The sequence below is a fragment of the Natator depressus genome, chromosome 2 (genome assembly GCF_965152275.1).
Source record: "Natator depressus isolate rNatDep1 chromosome 2, rNatDep2.hap1, whole genome shotgun sequence".
Lineage (NCBI taxonomy): Eukaryota > Metazoa > Chordata > Testudines > Cheloniidae > Natator > Natator depressus.
The window spans coordinates 204,688,938-204,710,945 of record NC_134235.1 but is presented as its reverse complement, the minus strand read 5'-3'; the positions used below and the strand labels follow the sequence as shown (position 1 = coordinate 204,710,945).

The 22,008-nt window shown below is 41.6% G+C and overlaps 1 protein-coding gene across 1 annotated transcript in view; it reads left to right on the top strand.

The window, feature by feature from the left end:
• Positions 1–3: 3 nt before the first annotated feature.
• The window catches only part of KLHL7 (kelch like family member 7), a 43,824-nt gene continuing 21,819 nt past the window's right edge, over positions 4–22,008 (top strand). Inside the window, exons 1-7 of the mRNA XM_074945781.1 lie at positions 4–570; positions 9,220–9,322; positions 13,206–13,299; positions 14,623–14,747; positions 15,477–15,652; positions 18,829–19,003; positions 21,793–21,935. Coding sequence (XP_074801882.1) covers positions 451–570; positions 9,220–9,322; positions 13,206–13,299; positions 14,623–14,747; positions 15,477–15,652; positions 18,829–19,003; positions 21,793–21,935 — 936 coding nt within the window. The 5' untranslated portion in view covers positions 4–450. The remainder of the gene's footprint in view (positions 571–9,219; positions 9,323–13,205; positions 13,300–14,622; positions 14,748–15,476; positions 15,653–18,828; positions 19,004–21,792; positions 21,936–22,008) is intronic.

The window sequence follows — 22,008 nt, the reverse complement described above, 5'->3', positions numbered from 1 at the left end:
ACGTCAGTGTGCGCCAGGCCACTCCCTCCGCCCTGTTTGGGCATGATGTAGGAGCTTCTCCAGGAGCTCGTGTTCTATCGGTAGAACGCTGGCGGCTGATGTGTCGCGCGCCCCCACCATCCCCGGAGCGCTGCAGTCCGCGGGCCCCAGGCTGCGTTCCCAGGCGTCTGCACTAGGGGCTGGTTGGCCCTGCGGCTTCTTCTGGGATCTGATCAGCCCTGCTCCTCCGGCTGCCGCGGCAGGTGATTGCCCAGGTGACTCGCCGTGCTGGCTGCTTGGTTGCAGAAGCAGCAGGAGGTTCTGCAGTGCGTGGTTGCGCAGCCTACTCGTCCGTCTGGGATCTTGGTTAGGGCAGTTTGGTGTGTTATAATTGGCTTCTTTTGGCTGCTGTGCATGGGCCTGTGTGGGTCCTGCCAGCCTTTGTTTTCTTGGCGGTGAGAGGAGGGGAGCATGGCAGCCTCTGGGTCGGAAAAAAGCAACAAGAAGAAAACAGAGAAGAAACTTGCAGCCCGAGAAGAAGCTAAACTGCTGGCGAGCTTTATGGGAGTCATGAATACCATGCGAAAACAGGTAGGGCAGGAGATACAGCTGAAGGAGCAGAACGTCCTGTGTTCTTTCGCTGTTCGTGGTGAAATCTGCCCTAGGAGCCAATATCTAGTACGCAACTTAATCATCTCCCAGTCTTAGTAAACTGATCTACATCAACCTCAAGTTTCCCAGTAATCGTAGTTAGAACATGTCCTCATTAGTCCTGTCCTTTGTTTTTGGTTGCATATGTGGGCTTCTACTGAGTAAGCACCGGAAACTGTAACCAAGTAATCTACACGAGATCTGAATTCTTGTTCCCATTTTACAAGTATGCAAGTAGTTTTCCCAAGGGCACACATCTGGTCAGATGTTGAACCCAGGAATCCTGCTATCCCACCTGTATTCACTAGACAATCCAACTTTGTTTGATCTTTAATAGGTGAGATGTCTCTCTGTCTATAGGGTGGTTGCCTAAGACAACTTTCAGTGTTATTGTGTTAAACCAATATCTGCTCTTAAATATTTTAATAGGGGTAATTCACCAATTCAGAGTTTGAGCCAGCCAAAGCTAGTTTCTCAACTAGGCTTCAGTATCCTTTATTAAATGAATATGCTCATATAGAATAAACTAAAAATCTTGTGGAGCATCTAAAAATCTTTTAGGGATGGACAATTTAATCCTTGCACATATTGGACTTTGAGAGGAAGATGTCACAAAATGAATTGTATGAAATACAAACAATAAGTAGTCCCAGCACCCAACATGCTTTGGGCACTGTAAAAATAATAAATAGCTGCTGACATACTTATGTGCTGTGGCACAATGAGCATCCTCCTGTGTTGAAAGTTCAGTTATTGTTATGCAATGCTTGTTGCTGATACGAAAACAGGAAAAGTTACTGCAGTGGATCCACTTTCTTTTCTGAGGACTTCTCCGCACTGAGCCAAAAAGTCAAGTTTGAGTAGAGGGCTGAGTTATTTCAGGTTGAAACTGTACTAACACACAACACTTTTTCAGGTTTCAGAGTAGCAGCGGTGTTAGTCTGTATTCGCAAAAAGAAAAGGAGTACTTGTGGCACCTTAGAGACTAACCAATTTATTTGAGCATAAGCTTTCGTGAGCTACAGCTCACTTCAAGGAATGCATCCACTGAAGTGAGCTGTAGCTCACGAAAGCTTATGCTCAAATAAATTGGTTAGTCTCTAAGGTGCCACAAGTACTCCTTTTTCTTTTTGAGAACCCTTTTTCAGAGACTGTTGGAATTGAGGTGGACATGCACAATCAAGTTTTTATGCTTGGTGTAGGTGGAACGGGTGTTGGGTGTGTTTTAAAATGTATTCTCCCAACGTGGAGGAGAAATATGCCTCTTCTCAACTGAATCAGTTGAGACTCTGTTAGAATTCTAGGTGGCAACCCTGCAAAATGTTGTGTTTTGTGCTACATGTCTGCTCTGACTGCTTACCTAAGAAGTTCGTGCTCGTGTTTATAGCCTGGTAGGTAGCTACTGAGTTTACCTCTGTTCTTTTGAATTGCTGAATGCTGGCGCTAGACTTGTCTTCAGGTTGATCAGCCTCCTAGGCCAATAGCCTGTTGGGTATCCAGGCTGGCTGTCACTTGATGAACATTGTCCAAAATCATGACTCTGGAAGTGGCTTTCAGACAAAATGGCAGAATTCAAGAAGTGCCAGTCACTACTGGAAAAAGATTAAATTATTGCAGGTTTGGTCCAAGAGCATCCAGGATAACCAAAATGACTCCCTGATGCAAAGGAAGACCTATTTCTTTTTTAATGTGAGGAAGCGAATCATAGAATAGAAATGTAGGAATGGAAGAGACCTTGATAGGTCATCTAGTCCAGTCCCCTGCATTGAGGCAGGATTAAGTATTAACTATAGAGCCCTGTAAATCGGTGGATATCCGTGGACCAAGTTTGCAGATAACGGATCGGATGCGGGTACAAATTTTGTATCCGTGCAGAGCTCTAATTATCTATACTGGGGTAGTCAATTATTTTTTGTCAAGGTCCACATTTTTTGGTCAAGGTAAACCCAAGGTCCAGACTCCAGAGACAATAATAATAAAAATGATAATAAGAAATAAATAAAAATGATTTCAGGGTCTGTTCAAAAGCATTTGGCAATGTGGATTTGGCCTGCGGTCTGCCTGTTGACTACCCCGATATGGACCATCCCTGACAGGTATTTGTCTAATATGTTCTTAAAAACCTCCTGTGAGAGAGATTCCACAGTCTCCCTAGGTAAATTGTTCCAGTGGTTAATCACCCTTATAATTAGGAAGTTTTTCTTAACATCTAACCTAAATCTCCCTTGCTGCAATTTAATCCACTTACTACTTGTGCTGTCCTCAGAGGTTAAGGAGAACAATTTATCATCCTCCTCCTTGTAACAACCTTTTATTTACTTCAAAACTGTTATCATGTCTCCCCTTAATCTTCTCTTCTCCAGACTAAACAAATCCAATTTTTTTTCAATCTTTCCTTATAGGTCATGTTTTCTAGACCTTTAATCATTTTTACTGCTTCTCCTCTGGACTTTCTCCAATTTGTCCACAACTTTACCCAAGTGTGGTGCCCAGAACTGGACACACTACTCCAGATGAGGCCTCTCGTGTCTTGCTTACAACACTTCTGCTAATACATCCTGGAATGATGTTTGGGTTTTTTTGCGACAGTATTACATTGTTGACTCATATTTAGTTTGGAATTCACTATGACCCCCAGATCTTTTTCTACAGTACTCTTTCCCAGGCAGTCATTTCCAAGTTTGTACACGTGCAGTTGATTATTCCTTCCTATGTGTAGTTCTTTGCATTTATCCTTTTTTAATTTCAGCCTGTTTAATTCAGACCATTACTCCAGTTTGTCAAGATTATTTTGAATTCTAATCCTGTCCTCCAAAATTCTTGCAATCCCTCCCAGTAAGATACCATCCACAAACTTTATAGGTGTACTCTCTATGCCATTATCCAAATTATCTATGAAGATATTGAATAGAATTGAACCCAGGACAGATCCCGCTGGGACCTTACTCAACATGCTCTGCCAGTTCAATCGTGAACCATTGATAATTACTCTGAGTTTAGTTTTCCAGTCAGTTGTGCACCCACCTTATAGTAGGTTTGTGTATATATTTCTCTAGTCTGTTTATGAGAAGACAGCCTTACTAAAGTTGAGATATGACATCAACTGCTTTCCCTCCATCCACAAGGCTTGTTATCCTGTCAAAGAAGGATATTAGGTGGTTTGACATGATTTGTTCTTGACAAATCCGTGTTAACTGTTACTTGTTTCTTATTTTCTTCTTGGTGCTTACAAGTTGATTGTTTGTTTTTCCCTATTATTTTATGGGTACTGCAGTTAAGATGGCTGGTCTATAATTCCCTGGGTTGGCCTTATTCTCATTTTTATAGATAGGTACTATATTTGCCCTTTTCCAGTCCTCTGGTATCTCTCCCATCCCATCCTCCATGAGTTCTCAAAGATAATAACTAGTGGCTCAGAGATCTCTTCAGCCAGTTCATTAAGTATTCTACGGTGTCAGAGTAACAGCCGTGTTAGTCTGTATTCGCAAAAAGAAAAGGAGTACTTGTGGCACCTTAGAGACTAACCAATTTATTTGAGCATAAGCTTTCGTGAGCTACAGCTCACTTCATCGGATGCATACTGTAGAAAGTGTAGAAGATCTTTTTATACACACAAAGCACAAAAAAATACCTCCCCCCACCCCACTCTCCTGCTGGTAATAGCTTATCTAAAGTGATCACTCTCCTTACAATGTGCATGATGATCAAGTTGGGCCATTTCCAGCACAAATCCAGGTTCCCCTCCCCTCCCCTCCCTCCCCCCCCCCCAACCCACTCTCCTGTTGGTAATAGCTTATAGATAAGGAGAGTGGGTTGGGGGGGGGGCGGGTTACACGACCTGGATTTGTGGTGGAAATGGCCCAACTTGATTATCATGCACATTGTAAGGAGAGTGATTACTTTAGATAAGCTATTACCAGCAGGAGAGTGGGGTGGGGGGAGGTATTTTTTCGTGCTTTGTGTGTATAAAAAGATCTTCTACACTTTCCACAGTAAGCATCCGATGAAGTGAGTTGTAGCTCACGAAAGCTTATGCTCAGATAAATTGGTTAGTCTCTAAGGTGCCACAAGTACTCCTTTTCTTTATTCTGGGGTGTGTTTCATCAGACCCTGCGGACCTGAAGACATCTAACTTGTCCAGGGGCTTGTCTACGCTGGCACTTTACAGCACTGCAACTTTTTCACTCAGGTGTGAAAACACACACACACACACCCCCCACCCCCCTCCTGCCCCCGAGTGCTGCAAGTTTCAGCGCTGTTAAGTGCCAGTGTAGACCGTGCATGAGCGCTGGTAGCTATTCCCCTTGTGGACATGGTTTTTTTAGGGCACTGGGAGAGCTCTTTCCCAGCTCTGTGCCGCGTCTACACAAGCCCCGTTAAAGCGCTGCCAGAGCAACGCTTTAACCTTGCTAGTGAAGACGTGCCCTAAGTAATTCTTAATTTGTTTTTTTTTCCTATTTTAGCCTCAGATCCCACCCAATTTATGCCGATGTTCACTCTTAAGTCATCCAGTCACTGCTAACCTTTTTGGTGAAATCTGAAACAAAGCAGGCATTTAAGACTTAGGCCATCAATGCATTTTTCTAGGGGAACATAAATCAGCGTTCACGTCCCACTCCTCATCAGTACCCCCAACCCAGGGAAGCTAATGATCCAACCAGCGGACCAAATTTGTTGATGAATCCTGGTCACATGCCTCCTGAGGCACATTGTGCATATGCTAGGACTATGTTTTCTGTAATTCTCTCCCTCCTCACTAAGTAATGGGCCTACATTGACCCTGGTCTTCCTCTTGCTTCTCATGTATTTGTAAAATGCTTTCTTGTTACACTTTATATCCCTACGTAGTTTAACCTTGTTTTGTGCCATGGCCTTTCCAGTGTTATCCCTATATGCTTGTGGTGATGTTTTATATTCATCCTTTGTAATTTGATCTAGTTTCTACTTCTGGTATGACTCTTTTGAGTTACAGGTCATTGAAGATCTCCTGGTTAAGCCAGCACAGTGTCTTACCATACTTCCTGTCTTTCCTATGCAATGGGTAGTTTTGCTTGTGTGCCCTTAATGTCTCTTTAAAAAACTGCCAACTCTGTTTAAAACAACCAGCCAATTCCACAAAAGCTAACTTAATTCTAGGATTCAGGTGCCATTGAGGATAGAGGCCAAAACCACAGCTGACTCAACAACCAGAGGTAGTGTGGTGACTGGAACTGGGGCATGAACAGCCCTTTGGCTAGGTGTTGTGCAGTACTGTGTTTACTAATAGAAAGTATACTCCTCCAGCATGAAGCTCCCTAAAGGCCCAATCCAACTCCCACTGATTTATGTGGGAGTTGGATCAGGCCCCAGGTTGCCAATAACTGACATCAGGCTAGTGAATCAATTAACTTTTGGCCCTCACATCTTTCCCACTGTCCCTTTCTGTTCCCCTTCGCCCATCATCTGTGTGTTACTGTGGTGGGCCAGAAGTTATGAATTGATGTTGTAGAAGTCAGGGTTTTTTTTCCACACTATACTTGTTTTTTCCAAATAACCAAAAAAAAAAAAAAAAAAGCTTGCTTAAATGGAGGCTATATACTGAGTTCTGGTACTCAATGCAAATTGAATTAATATGTTCAGCAAACCAGTCCTGCTTCGTAGGCAGACTAAAAGTATTGTATCTGGTTGTCCACATGTATGCTTTTGTTTGTTTTCATTTGGATAAACCATTTTTCAGTGTCTTACCTTCAAGTCCATAATTCAGAGGATGTGCCTTTCAGTTCTGATAATGTAGTACTGGTGGAGAGCATCTGGTATTAAGGTGGTTTTTATTGTTTATGTAGAGTGCCATTCACTCACAGCACCAATTTGAGGCCACTGAATGGTGCTATCCCTTATTTGTAAGCAATTTGTGGCAGGGAACGTTTTCTCAATACATGTGCATCAGGGGTCTCAAACTCACAGGCCATCTGTGGCCCACAAACCTCCCCAATGCCCTCAAAATAGTATCTGGGGTTGGGGAGGAGGGAGTTTGGGAACCACTGATGTAGAAGGTATTCAGGGTTAAGTTAGGAAAGTAGGTGGAGCCAAAGAAAATGAAATGCACATGTGCGGCAAGACGAGGGGCTAGTCTACACTGGCAACGTTAAAGCATGGCAGCACTTTAACGTGGCTTGTGTGATCGCAGCTCAGCGTCCACACACCTCCACAAGGGGCGTAGCTACCAGCGCTGGTGCACTGTCTACCCTGGCGCTTTACAGCGCTGAAACTTGGTGCTCTCAGGGAGGTGTTTTTTCACACCCCGAGCGAGAAAGATGCAGCGCTGTAAATTGCCAGTGTAGACAAGCCCTAGGGCTCTGTTGAAATGTGGATTTGCTCTGTATTTTCACAATAATTTGATGGCTCAAGGGAAATGCTGTGGCCATTGAACCTGAGCTGCACCCATGCACTGTAAGTTCAAACCCTATCCTTGGCAGAAATCTGTATGCATGTTGCCACTGTTGTCTCTTTCAAGGTGGCTTATATATTTTTGGGAAATAAGCCCTAAGTAGTACAGCTAATTTAGAAGGGGTTCTAACTTTTCTGGGAAGTGTCTCTCGTTGCTCTACCACATGTGAGCTGGCAACTGGGGGACTCTATCTCTCTGTGGAGGTCTAAGCCCCATCTCCCTGCCCTGAGGTGTAACTATTGTCTGATGCTCAGAACCACTGGGTGGGAATGAATGAGTGTGGAAATATTTCTCCTCCCATAAAACTACCAATTGTAATTAAAAAGAGACATTGTCAGGATTGGGAGGCTCCAAATATGACATTTTAAAGCGCTCTAACAAGTGCAAGCGTGTGTGTGTGTGTGCGCGTGCATGCATGCGTGTATGCAATAGAGGAAAGAAGGCTTTGTATTGAAGCTGAAATCAGTTTCCTTCTCCTAGAGGGTTTTATTTAGTTTTGTTTGTGTTCACACACTCCATCCATCTCTGGGGTAGAGGGGGAAGGGTAGAGGTGAAGGAAAGCGTTGTAAGAGGAAAAAATTAACTACCATCTTTGAGTGAAAAATCTGACCAAGAAATAAAACTTGTTTGTATAGAAGTCCCACCTTCTCTGGGTAAATTTCAAACGACAATGTGCTTATTTTTTATAACACCAGGGAGGGATAGTTCACAACAGGTCATGTTTCCAGAGTGTTGTGCAAAAGTGTTGGCAGCTTTTAATATTGTCACTAAAAATCTTGGCTTTGGTCCCTGCTTGGACCCTACCATCTGAATTAAATGCAGAATATTACAGTTGTGCTTGTCATAAATCAGACAGCATTTCTGTTAAGCCAGATGTGTTCAGGAGTTTCTAATTCATCTGTAAAAGAACTTGCTCTGAAGCTTTGCCTACAAGGTCTTGGGTTTGGAGCAACTTTTTTAAGACCAAATTTGGTCTTTATTGCTTAAGTATTTTAAGATACAGGTGTGCGAAGAGACTTTTTCTGGTGTACACTTGTTACTCAAACAACTTTTTTTTTTTTTAAACATATGCATTATTTTTATGAATCTGTTGTTGTAGCTGTAGGTGCTTCTGATCTGTGGTGTTTCCTGAGTGAACCAAAAACTACTAAAAGAGCATTTAGGGATCTGATTGAAACTCAGATAATCAGATATTTAAACTATCGTTCTGTTTTCCCTATCTGGTTCTGACTATGCACACTTCCTTCCCACAATATTAATGGGTTGTTTTGGTTTAACTTTTTTTTGCAATAAGGGAATCTCCTTCCTTAGAGGTTTTTAAGGTCAGGCTTGACAAAGCCCTGGCTGGATGATTTAGTTGGGGATTGGTCCTGCTTTGAGCAGGGGGTTGGACTAGATGACCTCCTGAGGTCCCTTCCAACCCTGATATTCTGTGAACTTCATGTACCTCAGAATTAAGTTCTAATGCTAGACAGCAATACTAGTGAATTCAATAAGGACCTGATGCTGTGTGTCCTCAGGTCCCACTGAAGTCTGACATAAGTCAGTGTTCATGTTCTTAAAGTCAATCTTAAAGGAATGCCAACTTTAATTCTATTCATTTATATATATTCCACCCCCACGCACTATTCTTGCTCCAACAACTTTTCTAGTTTTAAAGGTGCTTTCTCTTCCTGTCACTGTGAAAGTTCACACAAATGGGAAAAACTGTCTGACTAGACATTCAGTGCTGTCAAAATATACCGGGTAACCAAACTGAGTGAACAGAAAATTCTCAGAACAGTGATCTTACATGTTACATAGACAATGGCAGGTAAAAAATAATTTTTGTGGAAACTTTAAAACTAACAACTGTCTCTTTTAACTTGCTTATTTTTGAGTTGATGCTTGGGAGATCTATTTGTCTCCAGTATAAAGGCACATTATTGTCTTGTTAAACAGGATAAACCAGGATTGTTACGTAAGCCTTAACTTTGATCGTCCCTTCACCTTTGTTTGGCATATCTAAGCTACTAATTGTTCTTATGTTTTTTACATTACCATTGTGTGATGAGCCTGCTAGCCGGAGAGCAGAGAAAGCAATGGATTTCTGAAAACTTCTTTTAAGATAATATTCTTGTTTGTATTTCTCACAAAGTTGCTCTTTATTTTTTTATTATTAGAAAACTCTCTGTGATGTCATTCTCATGGTCCAGGAAAGAAAGATCCCAGCTCATCGTGTTGTGCTTGCTTCAGCCAGTCACTTTTTTAACTTGATGTTTACTAGTAAGTCTTCTCAAAATTGGCTTATTTTAATGTTTTTAATATTTAAAATAAAAAGGTTAACGACTTTTTGCCATGGGTCTTTGAAGAAGGTAATAGAGACTGGCTCTTAATCAGAGGGAAAGCTCTTGTACTTTCCTCTCTCCTTAATTTCTCTCCTTCCCTCGTGCAGCGCTGCTTTTTACCCCCTTTTATCTTCTCTTGTGAAAGTCAATGGGGCTACTGATGTGATTAAGAATCTTCTTTGTGGAACGCTTTGCCAGAGGATGTTGTGAAGGCCAAGACTATAACAGGGTTCAAAAAAGAACTAAATACGTTTATGGAGGATAGGTCCACCAATGGCTATTAGCCAGGATGGACAGGGATGGTGTCCCTAGCCTCTGTTTGCCAGAAAGTGGGAATGGGCGACAAGGGATGGATCACTTGGTGATTACCTGTTCTGTTCATTTCCTCTGGGGCTCCTGGCATTGGCCACTGTCAGAAGACAAGATACTGGGCTAGATGGACCTTTGGTCTGACCCAGTATAGCCGTTCTTCTGTACATGATTCTACATTTGTAAGTTCAACATTCATGATAAAGAGATTGCACTACAGTACTTGTATTAGGTGAATTGAAAAATACAATTTTTTTTTGGTTTTTTACAGTGCAAATACTTGTAATCAAAAATAAATATAAATTGAGCAGTGTACACCTTGTATTCTGTGTTGTAATTGAAATCAATATATTTGAAAATGTAGAAAACATCCAAAATATTTAAATGGTATTTTATTATTTAACAGTGCGATTAATTTTTTTTAATCACTTGGCAGCCCTGATAAGAACAGCTATACTGGGTCAGACCAAAGGTATATCTAGCCCAGTATCCTGTCTTCAGACAGTGGCCAGTGCCAGGTGCCCCAGAGCGAATGAACAGAACAGGTAATCAAGTGAGCCATTTCCTGTCTTCTGGCAAACAGAGGCTAGGGACATCATCCCTGCCCATCCTGGCTAATAGGTATTGATAGACCTATCCTCCATGAAGTTATCTAGTTCTTTTTTGAACCCTGTTATAGTCTTGGCCTTCACAACATCATCTGGCAAAGAGTTCCACAGGTTGACTGTGCATTGCATGAAGAAATACTTCCTTTTGTTTGTTTTAAACCTGCTGGCTATTAATTTCATTTGGTGACCCCTAGTTCTTGTGTTATGACAAGGAGTGAATAACACTTCCTTATTTACTTTCTTGTCACAGTCATGATTTTATAGACCTCTATCATATCCCCCCCCCCGTCGACTCTTTTCCAAGCTGAAAAGTCCCAGTCTTATTAATCTCTCCTCATACGGAAGCCGTTCCATACCCCAATCATTTTTGTAAAATTTCAGAGCCTGCAAGTCCACTCAGTCCTACTTCTTGGTCAGCCAATCGCTCAGACAAACAAGTTTGTTTACATTTATGGGAGATAATGCTTGCCCGCTTCTTGTTTACAGTGTCACCTGAAGTGAGGACAAGCGTTCTTGTGGCACTGTTGTAGCCAGCGTCACAAGATATTTATGAGCCACAGGCGCTAAAGATTTGTATGTCTCTTCATGCTTCAACCACTTACTCCAGAGGACATGCTGATGATGGATTCTGCTCGATAACAATCCAAAGCAGTGCGGACCAACGCATGTTCATTTTCGTTATCTAAGTCAGATGCCACCAGCAGAAGGTTGACTTTCTTTTTTGGTGGTTCAGGTTCTGTAGTTTCCGCATTGCAGTGTTGCTCTTTTCAGACTTCTGAAAGCATGCTCCACACCTCATCCTGTTAGATCATATTAAAGAAGTTCTGTATTAAAATCACAAATGAGTTTGATTCCCCAGAGTTTAAATTCCAGGGTATTACTAATTAAGAGGTCTCTTGGTTTTTGGTACTGTTTCTCTCCCCCTGTGTGTGAAACTTGCAAGCTGCTATTTGCATTAGTACATTCTAAGACAGAGTCTGTTCTCAAAGCAATTCTCACAGAGAGAAACTCAAAGCAATACTCTGTAACAACAGAAACAGCACCCAGAGACTCCCCGCCCTTTTGTTGTATTAACAATTGTGATTAAAATAGAGATGGAGGATGTATGTGGATGGATGCTTGGTGTGGATAATAACTGAATGATCAGGGAGGTGCCAGCCTAGGAATCCAGTGTCCATCAGCTGAAGAAGGCGTCAAGTGGAAATAACCAGAGGACCCCCGGAGGGCAGACTGGAATCCACCCAACAGCCTCAAGAATGGGAGAACCAAAGAACAAGATAACATCTGGCAGCACGGAGCCGTCAGGAATGTGCCATCTGCTGACTGATTCAGCAACAACATGATGAAGCAATTCCCATAGACTGGCGTAGGAAGAAATTCCTATAAAAATGGACTCTAGAAAGTGAGAATTTTGGGGGTCTGATTCTGCAAACCAACTTCTAGGAGCATCAGATGAGCATCTGACAAGGCCCTGCTCCCTCCTCATGTCCAGGCCACCTGGCCAGTGGCTTGGCATGAGCAACTCTAAGGCTGGTAACTGTGATAACAACCTTGCAGAACCTGTGTGTGTGTGTGTGTGTGTGTGTGTGTGTGTATATATATATATATGAATATGAATGAATGTGTGAATAAATATGAGATTGAATGGAATGTTATAACTATAACTAACTGCTTACTATGATTCTTTCTGTATTCACGATAAATGTGGTATTTTGCCTTTTCCCCTTTAATAAGATCCTGCTGGTTTTTAATTTATTGGTATAACAGTCCCTCTCAGATTTTGGAAGGCACTTCAGATTCTTAAACCTTGGGTCAAGGGCTGTAGCTATCTTTAGAAATCTCACATTGGTACCTTCTTTGTGTTTGTGAAATCAGCAGTGAAAATGTTCTTAAAATGAACATGTGCTGGGTCATAATCTGAGACTGCTATAACATGAAATACATGGCAGAATGTGGGTAAAACAGAGCAGGGGACATACAATTCCCCCCCCTCCCCCCCAAGGAGTTCAGTCACAAATTTAATTAACACTTTTTTTTTTTTTTTTTAACAAGCTTCATCAACATGGAAGTATGTTCTCTGGAATGGCGGCCGAAGCATGAAGGGGCATACAAATCTTTAGCGCATTTGGCTCATAAATATCTTGCAATGTGGGCTACAAAAGTGCCATGCAAATGCCTATTCTCACTTTCAGGTGACATTGTAAATAAGAAGAGGGCAGCATTATCTCCTGTAAATGTAAACAAGCATGTTTGTTTTAGCAATTGGTTGAACAGGAAGTAGGACTGAGTGGACTTGTAGGCTCTGAAGTTTTACATTGTTTTGTTTTTGAGTGCAGTTATGTAACAAAAAAAATCTACATTTGTAAGTTGCACTTTCAAGACAGAGATTGCACTACAATACTTGTATGAGGTAAATTGAAAAATACTATTTATTTTATCATTTCTACAGTGCAAATATTTGTAATAAAAAAATAATGTAGAAGAACATCCAAAATATTTAATAAATTTTAATTGGTATTCTATTGTTTAACAGTGTGATTAAAACTGCGATTAATTGTGATTGATTTTTTTTTTTGAGTTAATCGCGTGACTTAACTGCGATTAATCGACAGCCCTAGTTCTTATGTTCTTAAATGTGAGTAGAATTTACAAAAGTGAAGTTATTATTGGAATATTAGCAATAAACTTTTATGTGATGGTAAAGTATAAATTAATTTTTCTATTTAAAAAGTTCCTATGTGTGAATATTTAGGTTCTGGGAATGCTGGTTTCGTTTTTGTTTTTGTTTTAAGGTTTTTCCCCTTGGCATAGTTGCTTTACTGCTGCTTTTTGTGACTGGTGGAAAAATAACTGCTCAGAGAGTGATAGACTGATGTAGTTCTATTGTTACTTTTTTCATTGCAGCAAATATGCTTGAATCAAAGTCCTTTGAAGTGGAGCTAAAAGATGCAGAGCCTGACATTATTGAACAGCTTGTGGAGTTTGCTTATACTGCAAGGTAGCTTGTTATTTAAAAGTTCGTCATTTTTTGCCAGAAAGTTGATGGCTTAGTGTGCCATTTATAAAAGATAAAATCTCCAAGAAAAGAAAGTGTGTGTAGTTCAGCGATTTGTTACTATTCATAGCTCCTTATTTCAGTCTTCCTTAAAATTTGTTAACATTGGTAAACTTTTTTTCTCTGTACCATTGTCATTCAAATATTATTCCAACTAAAATGTTAATAATGTGTGCCTTGATCCTGAAAACACTTAAACCTGGTATCTTAAATGGGACTGTGTGTGTGTATGTGTACACTAGGCGCTAAGGCTCGTGTAAACGTACTTGCGCTAGCTCTCATCTGAGCTGTGCAGAGTGCAAGCTGAGTCAAGCTAGAAAAGTACGTGTACACCAGCAGGGAATCCACACCGTGAGTTCCATGTGTAGACATAGCTTCAGTGTGTGTAGTTAAACTCTAACGTGTTCATGTGATCAGGACCATAGTGATGTAACTTAATAAAACAGGGTAATATTGTTCCAGGTTAGGAACCTTTTTTTTTTTAATTGAATATACAATTGGCAAGTTTTTGTTTCTAAATAAACATTCTCAAATGCCTAAATGTGCTGTTTGCATTACTACATGGGGTCTCTAAACATCAGTCTGAGAGCACCTAAAACTGATTGATATTTACCTCTGTGAAAGAGATACCAAAGGCTCGGATCCTGCAAGCTGCTCTCTGTGGGTAGGGCCCTGCATATGCCCCGTTAACATCAGTGGAGCTCTACGTGGGCACTGATCACCGGAGTCTGCTTATGCAGAATAGCTTGCAGGACTGGGGCAAATGTTTCTAGGAAGATTAGATGGGTAGCTCTGTAAACTTCATAACTATTTCTTTTCTCTTCTGCTTTTAAATAGTACTTCAGTCATCTGGATTGTGTATATGGAGCTTATTTGGGCTAAAAGGGCTGTGGGGTGACACTTGATGAAGAGATGGTCCATTCCTTCAATCTGCTACCACTTGTATAAGGGCTGATTGTACAAATGAGGGTTGCAAGATCAGGCTCTTACAAATGTCCAGAGGTTAAGAATCATCCTTTAGAATTCAGGATCAGTGGTTCCAGCTTGTCTTTATTTGCTTATTGTTATGTAAGTTATTGTATTAGGGGAGGGCAGGAAAGGACCTAAAGGAAGAATACATCTCACACTTAAATGTAAGGTAAAGCTGTCTGGGAAAGAGTGGGGAAATAATTTTACAGATGTTTTTGCGTAACTTTGTTTAAATGTTTCAAACACCAGTAGCTTGGTAGTTTGTGGTGCTCATTTTACACTAAATGTGTTTTGCAGAATTTCCGTTAATAGCAATAACGTCCAGTCTTTACTAGATGCAGCAAACCAATATCAAATAGAACCTGTGAAAAAAATGTGTGTGGATTTTTTGAAAGAGCAAGTGGATGCTTCAAACTGTCTTGGTAAGAGATTACTTTAACACAGATGCATCATTTTAAAAGTATTCTTTGAAAAATGCCAATGAGCTGGATGTTTTTTCTTTTTAAAAGACAACAGAATTTGCACAAATCAGGTATCTCATTCAATATGCCATAAACTTTTGAGACTTCACTTGGAAACTTATGAACTGCAAAATATTACTAAACCACTTATCCCACCTAGGTAAACTCAAATTTCAGAGTAGCTTCTACAAACAATATTTCTTATAAGAGGTTCAGTGAATTTAAGTATAGCATCCTGTTTAACAGAAATGAAGATTATAGTGTCATGTTCTTGACTCTCTTTAAGGAACAGATGTCGTTTTCATTATAAACTGAGGTCCCAATTCTACAACTAGCTCTGCCTGTGGAGAGACCCATTAACCTAATCGAATTATGGGCTTGTACAGGATTGGGAACCAAAAGTGGAATAGCATTCCATTGTGGTAGAAGTATTTCTTTCCCTTCTTTCCACTGAGATAGATCCATAAGTTTGTGTTTGCCTCCAGTTTCAGAAGAAGAGAAGCATTTAGTTCTTTCAGCTTGAATTGCAGATGAGTTGTGGGTGCTATGGGTAAAACTGTGTGCTATGTAAGTAGTAAAAATACCATAATTTCAGAGATACTTATTCCATTGGCATATATGAAAACTTCTTGAAATACAAACTTTGGGAAATGTCTAACACCTTTTTATATTTTCCACCTCCCTGTATAGGTATAAGTGTATTAGCAGAATGCCTAGACTGTCCAGAACTGAAGGCCACTGCAGATGACTTTATCCATCAACATTTCACTGAGGTTTACAAGACAGATGAGTTTCTACAGCTGGATGTTAAACGTGTGACACATCTCCTGAACCAGGACACACTGACTGTAAGGGCAGAAGATCAGGTAAGACTCCAGTTTTCTTAATAAAATATGTCTTCTACCAGCTAAATACATCAATTGAAATGTTTAAAAACTGATTTACACTGTATTACATTTACTATTTCCATAGTGCTTCATAGATCATGGAATAACTTATGAATCCTGACCCAGAAATCTTTCAGTCTAATTCAGACAAAAACAAATACGGGGCAGGCATTTCAGGTGTTGGAAGCTGTGTAGTTGTGAGGATGGCTTCAAGGAAATAAGGAGGGGATTATGGAAAGAGTTCTGTCTATCCAGGTCCATATATGACAGGGGTTCTCAAATTGGGGATCGGGACCCCTCAGGGGGTCACAAGGTTATTACGTGGGGGGTTGCTAGCTGTCAGCCTCCACCCCAAGACCCACTTTGCAGCCAGCATTTATAATGGTGTTAAATGTATAAAAAAACGTTTTTAATTTATAAGGGCGGGGTCACACTCGGAGGCTAGCTATGTGAAAGGAGTCACCAGTACAAAAGTTTGAGAACAACTGATATATGGCCTCCATTGCTGTAGTTACGGTTAAGATTTTTGTCTCAAGTATTTTTAATAAAAGTCACAGACAGGTCACAGGCAATAACAAAAATTCACTGAAGTCCGCAGTCTATCTGTGACTTCTACTAAAAATACCTGGGGGAAGGGGAAGACTAACACTGGGAGCCCCTCCGGGGACTGACCGACTGGCCTGTGCAGTGGGCTGAAGCTGCTGAAGTCATGGAATCCGTGACCTCTGCGACAGAATTGTATCTTTAGCCATAGTACATGAGCTGAGCTGGAAGAGGAGTCTATGTAACTGGAATGGACAGAGCACTCAAGAAACCTGGAAATGAAGAAAGAAATGGGATTGACTAGATAGAAGATCCAAGACAATGCTTGTAGGCAGCTAAAAGGAGCCAGAAGACCATTCAGTAAAAAGAATTACTGCCGTTGTTGATGGCCCTAAAAGTTGCCTTCACTCCATCCCATTTGGAATGTAGGACTCTGCAGATACTGCTTCTGCATGTTGTTTTCTAGCCAGTCTTTGCAGCTACATAAAACTATGTGAATTTGCTTGGGCAAGATTAAACAACGAAGCTTCAGTTTATATCAAAGTCTGTGTGTGGTCTTTTGTTTTGTTTTTTAAATGTTGAGTGGTAAGAACATGAGAACTGACTGCTACAAATTGTGGAAATGAGTGAAACTTGAGAGTTCTAGCTGTGGGCATGGAAACACTGAGACTACAGAGTAACACCCTAGAAACTAGAAATGCAAGTTCCAAAAGCGTTGGAGTACTTTTTGGGGTTGGGTTTGGTTGTGGTTTTTTTTGTTTTTGTTTGTTTGCAGGCTTAGCTAACTAATAGAATAGAGTTAAAGCCCTAAGCTGAGAGGGTGAGCTCCAGCTCAGCTAGGTTGTAAAAGATTTTGTGTAGGAAGAACTTAGCCTGCATAAAAAGCCTCTAGGAAAGTGGGTATGAGAAGATTTAAGTTGCATAAATTGTTCTGTATTATCAAAGGGAACTTACTCTCAAACTGTCTGCTAGCCAACCACTCCTGCGTGAAGGCTGATTGTTGGGGTGTCCGGATGATCTTTGTACACACAGTAGCTTGTGTACCACTCCAGAGTGCATTTAGCTTTAGCTAAGGAAAGTTGGTTTAGTTATAAACTACCTTTCATATTTTTCCTGTATATGTTTCCATCAATAAGTGTGTGTCATGTGTTCTGTTCCAATTATACATCTGTTGGGTTTACTTAGCCTGTAGGGTTAGTAATAAACCTGTCTTTTTTTCATTCACCCTTATTTTCCGATTTATAGTTCATAGGTAAAGATTATAACTGAAATGTTTTTAGTCTGGTCACGGGGACAGTCCTTTGACCTTAGTAATTCAGAATGTGGCAAAGGGGTTTGGTGGCAGAATACTCATCCAGTTTGAACTCTAATTACTTGTTATGATCAGTTTTCAGCTCAGATGTGTTGTGACAGCATGACCAGTCATAACTGTTATTTAAAGCAGAGACTGTCCAGTGAAAACACACTAGATAAAGCAAAGAAACACTTTGCATTCCTGTATGTAAATGCAGCAACTGTTTGTTCAATTATTTTAGCATGCAAACCCTGGATGCTTTTTTCTTTAAACGTCACCCAAGGTGACAACAGAAAAAATGCCCACGTGTTGCATATTGGCATTCTTGGGTTCTTTACCAAGTTAACTTACTGTAATGTTAAATTTGCAGTAATCTGCTGTTAATTGTTTTAAATAACTTTTATTTGAAGGGGCCCTCCTAACAAAGGTGCTATTGTAATGTGGAATAAAAATAATATAAATATGTTCTGAGACACAAAATTCCAGTATAATTGAAATCTCCCTCACACTGTAGACTAGAAACATTATTAAAAAAAAAAAAGTTACAAGGTACTTCAGGTAAGGGCAGGGTTATAAATCTTGTGTTGTATTATAACATCTGCCTTTTGCTTTGGTCCTGGTCATACAAATCCTTATGCTCATGAGTAGACTTGATATTAGTAGGGCTATTCAGGTGAATAAGAATTTTCAGGATTGGGCCTTTCATTTGAAAATAGAATTGGTTTTTATAGACCGCTCAAAATCTGAAGCCTTTGTAGGCTGTATTTATCCCAAAGTAATACATTTATTTTGTTTAGCATTAAAGTATGTTGGGTTTTTCACATTTTTGTGAAATTCACACATTGTGGAATCATAAATTAGATGAACTTTCAATGTAGGATGGCCAGGTGCCTGGTTTTCAATCAGAAAGTTCGGTCGAAAAGGGGACCTGGCAGTGTCCAGTCAGATCTACTGACCAGTCATCCAAAGTCTGGTTACTTCTGGCAGGGAGGCGCTGGGTCATCACCTGCACCAGCCCCTACTCAGCTGGGGCTGCCACCTTCTTGCGTTGGGCTGCTCCAACTCCTCGGCTCTGTAGGCGAGTCCATTCTGACCTGGGTGGTGGGGAAGGGGAAAAGCAATGAGCGACGTGGGGGAGAGGGAAAGAGGAGTGGATGGGAACAGAGCCTGGGGAAGAGGCAGGATGGTGAGGTTTCGGCACTCCTGCCAGAGTGTCCGGTTTTTAAATATTACCAACTTGGCAACTCTATTTCAGCTACACAAGAAAAACTGTTTTGAAGCTTTAGTTACTTTTCTGGGTTTTGTTTTTGTGTTTTAGGTTTATGATGCAGCAGTCAGGTGGCTGAAGTATGATGAACCTAACCGCCAGCCATACATGGTTGACATCCTTGCTAAAGTCAGATTTCCTCTTATATCGAAGAACTTCTTAAGTAAAACGGTACAAGCTGAGCCACTTATTCAGGATAACCCTGAATGCCTTAAAATGGTGATCAGTAAGTTGCCTCCAAGTTGCACATTTTAGTATTCCGTACAATGAGTTCAGATACATAACTCTTTTTTGCTCTCTGACTGTTGCTTAATCTAATATGAAAATATTTTTCACTATATTTTATTTTAGTTTAAATTGGCAATAACTGTATGCCTTCTAGGGTGTCTCATTTAGCTGAAGTTGATTAATTGCTTGTCAAATAAAAAGCACCTATTAGAGTATAACAGATATAATGAGAAAAGAAATGAAAGTCAGCGGTAAATAATCCCAACTTAGTGATAAGTAATGAAATGTGGCTTCCTTGTCAAGATTATTAGGGGTAATTGGGAGGGTTAGTGCACTTTTGAGACTAGCTAATAACTTTAATATTTCTCAGGTTTAGATTGGAATTAATAAGAAATGTTTATGGCAAAATGTCTGAGTCTATGAAGCTTCGCTAGGTGACTTAAGAAAATTAAACCTATGCTCCACCATCTCTGGTACTAATGCAGGCTGACAATTGGGACTAAAGATACAGCATTCTAAAGGTGCTGAATGAAATATCTCTTTGACATAGTGTGTGTTTATTTAAATGAATACATTTAAAAAACAAAACAGGGAGGGGACAAATCCTCCTACCCCCACTTCCTGACATAGATTCCTAATGCAATCCCTAAAACTTCATCATATGCCAGTGATGAATCCAGATATTCATAAACATTATTCAGGTTTTTGGAAAGAAAATCCAAATTTAATTTTAGCCTTTCAATTACTGCTGGAATAAACTACATAGCACTGCTGTAAAAGCAAACACACAGCCATTCTTTTCCTGCTAACCTAACTCTTACAAACTTAAGGCTTCATCCTTCAGGGTGTTGAGTGATCTTGACTCTCAATAAAGCCAAATGGAGGTTAGAGCTTCTGGTATAAAGCAGGGGCAGGGTTGAGGAGACAAGTTATACCACTGCTGATATTAGTAAAATTTTTGGACATACCAGAATATTTCCTAAACAGACAGTAAAGTAAGCGCTTGCATTATCTTTGAAAAGGTCTTATACTGTTGCCACAGGTAAACTAAGGTTTTGGTTTGGTTTGGTTTTGTTGATGAGAAGGGGAATGCAGACAGATGAGAAGGGGAATGCAGCTCTCCTCTGTGGTGTTAGCTGGAGGCTAAAAACAAGTCAATGTCTTTCTAGCATGCTTGTAGCCACTATTTAAATTTTGCTGGTCAGGTTTCTCTTTTCTTATACTTCTACTTTTGGACTTCCCAGGTCTGCCTTTTCTATACATGTTTCCTTCTGCCAGTTCCCGTGTGGTAACTTTCGGTTATGCCTTTAACTAAATGGATAGATTTTTAAACTGGAGTAGAGCATGCAGGCACCTTTTATCCTTGTTTTATTTTGACATTGCTGGACCTGTCTGACATGGATCCTAAAACTGGGCATCTCTCCTATCCCTATGTTCCACTACAGTGTTTCTCAACTGGGGGTCTGCAAGCCCTTTCAAGGGGGCTGCAGGGCCCCGTGGCTGAAACCCAGACCCCGAGTCCTAGTACCCCCCGCGGGGCTCAAGCCGGGAGGTAAGGGGCTGAAGCCCCAATCCCCACCAGGGCCCCCCCACAGGGCTGAAGCTGGGACTCCTGGGAGGCGCAGGGCTGAAGCCCCGATCCCCGGTGCCCCCCGCGGGGTTGGAGACCCGATGTAGTGGCACAAACAGCACCCTGGCAGAATTTCCTATCTAGGTTGTACTGAGCATGCTCACCCGAACGGAGCAGGCTCAGTAGGTAACTGCTATTGGTGGGGAAAATGTGTTGGCTGCTGTTTTTGCCATTACACCAGGCAGTGTGGGGCAGCTGCTGCTCTGGCTGGTGCCATGGAGCAGGCAGCCGCAGTGTTCCTTCCTCAGGCAGGTGCAGCATTCCTTCCTCTCCTGCTGGTGCCCCGGGTTAAAGCTGCTCCTCAGCTCCCGAGTCCCAGCCCCCTCTCCTCCCACAGAGGCAGCTGGTAAGAGCTGCCCGGGCGGGGAGAATTGACTCCATGGCCGGCAGACCCCTCCAGGAACAGGACCCGCCCCAGCATACAGCCCCTAGTACTCCTCTTCCTGCACCCTGAGCTATGCCCTCCCTGCACCCTGAGCTACCTCCTGTCTGCACACAGCCCCAGCTACCCCTCTCCTTGCATGCACAGCCCCTCCCTGTGTGTACAGCCCCAGCTACCCCCTTTCTGCACCTTGAGCTACCCCCTGTCTGCACACAGCCCCTAGCTACCCTCTCCCTGAACCCTGAGCTACCCCCCTGCCTGCACGCAGTCCCTAGCTACCCCCTCCCTGTGCCCTAAGCGGTTTTCAAACTTTTTGAGATAAGCTCCCACCTTTCGAGTTATAATTTTTTGTCCACCCCACCCTGCCACTGCCACCAACCCAGACTGGTGGGTGGCCTGCTGAGGTGAGTCGGAGTGGAGGATGGCACTCCCTTTCTGGACCACTGGCCCCTGTCCCTTCCCCCCCAGAAAAAGAAGTCAAACTATGCCTATGCCCTGAGCCCCCTCCCCCTCCTTCCCTCCCACCCCCCTCTCCCGCTGGGCCATGGAGTGTTTATAGCACGTTGAAGGGGGCCTTAGAGAGGAAAAGGTTGAGAACCCTGGTTATACTATATATTCTCTCTTAAATGGAAAAAATTGGTGAATATTTTCATGAATGAAAAGTAGGTTTAAGAAAAATGCTGGATATTTGGAAAACATAGCTTAAAATTCGTTTCTCTTCAATTATCATATGCATACATACCTTTGTGCACAAACTGCATGGATTTCCTTGTAGGTGGAATGCGATATCATCTGCTGTCTCCAGAAGACAGAGAAGAGCTAGTGGAGGGCACGCGGCCACGAAGGAAAAAACACGATTACCGCATTGCCTTATTTGGAGGATCACAGCCACAGTCTTGCAGATACTTTAACCCAAAGGTAAACTGTTTACGTCAAAATACATGCAGTGTCTCTGTTGTAATTTGCGTTGGTGGTGGTGGTGGTGGTGGTA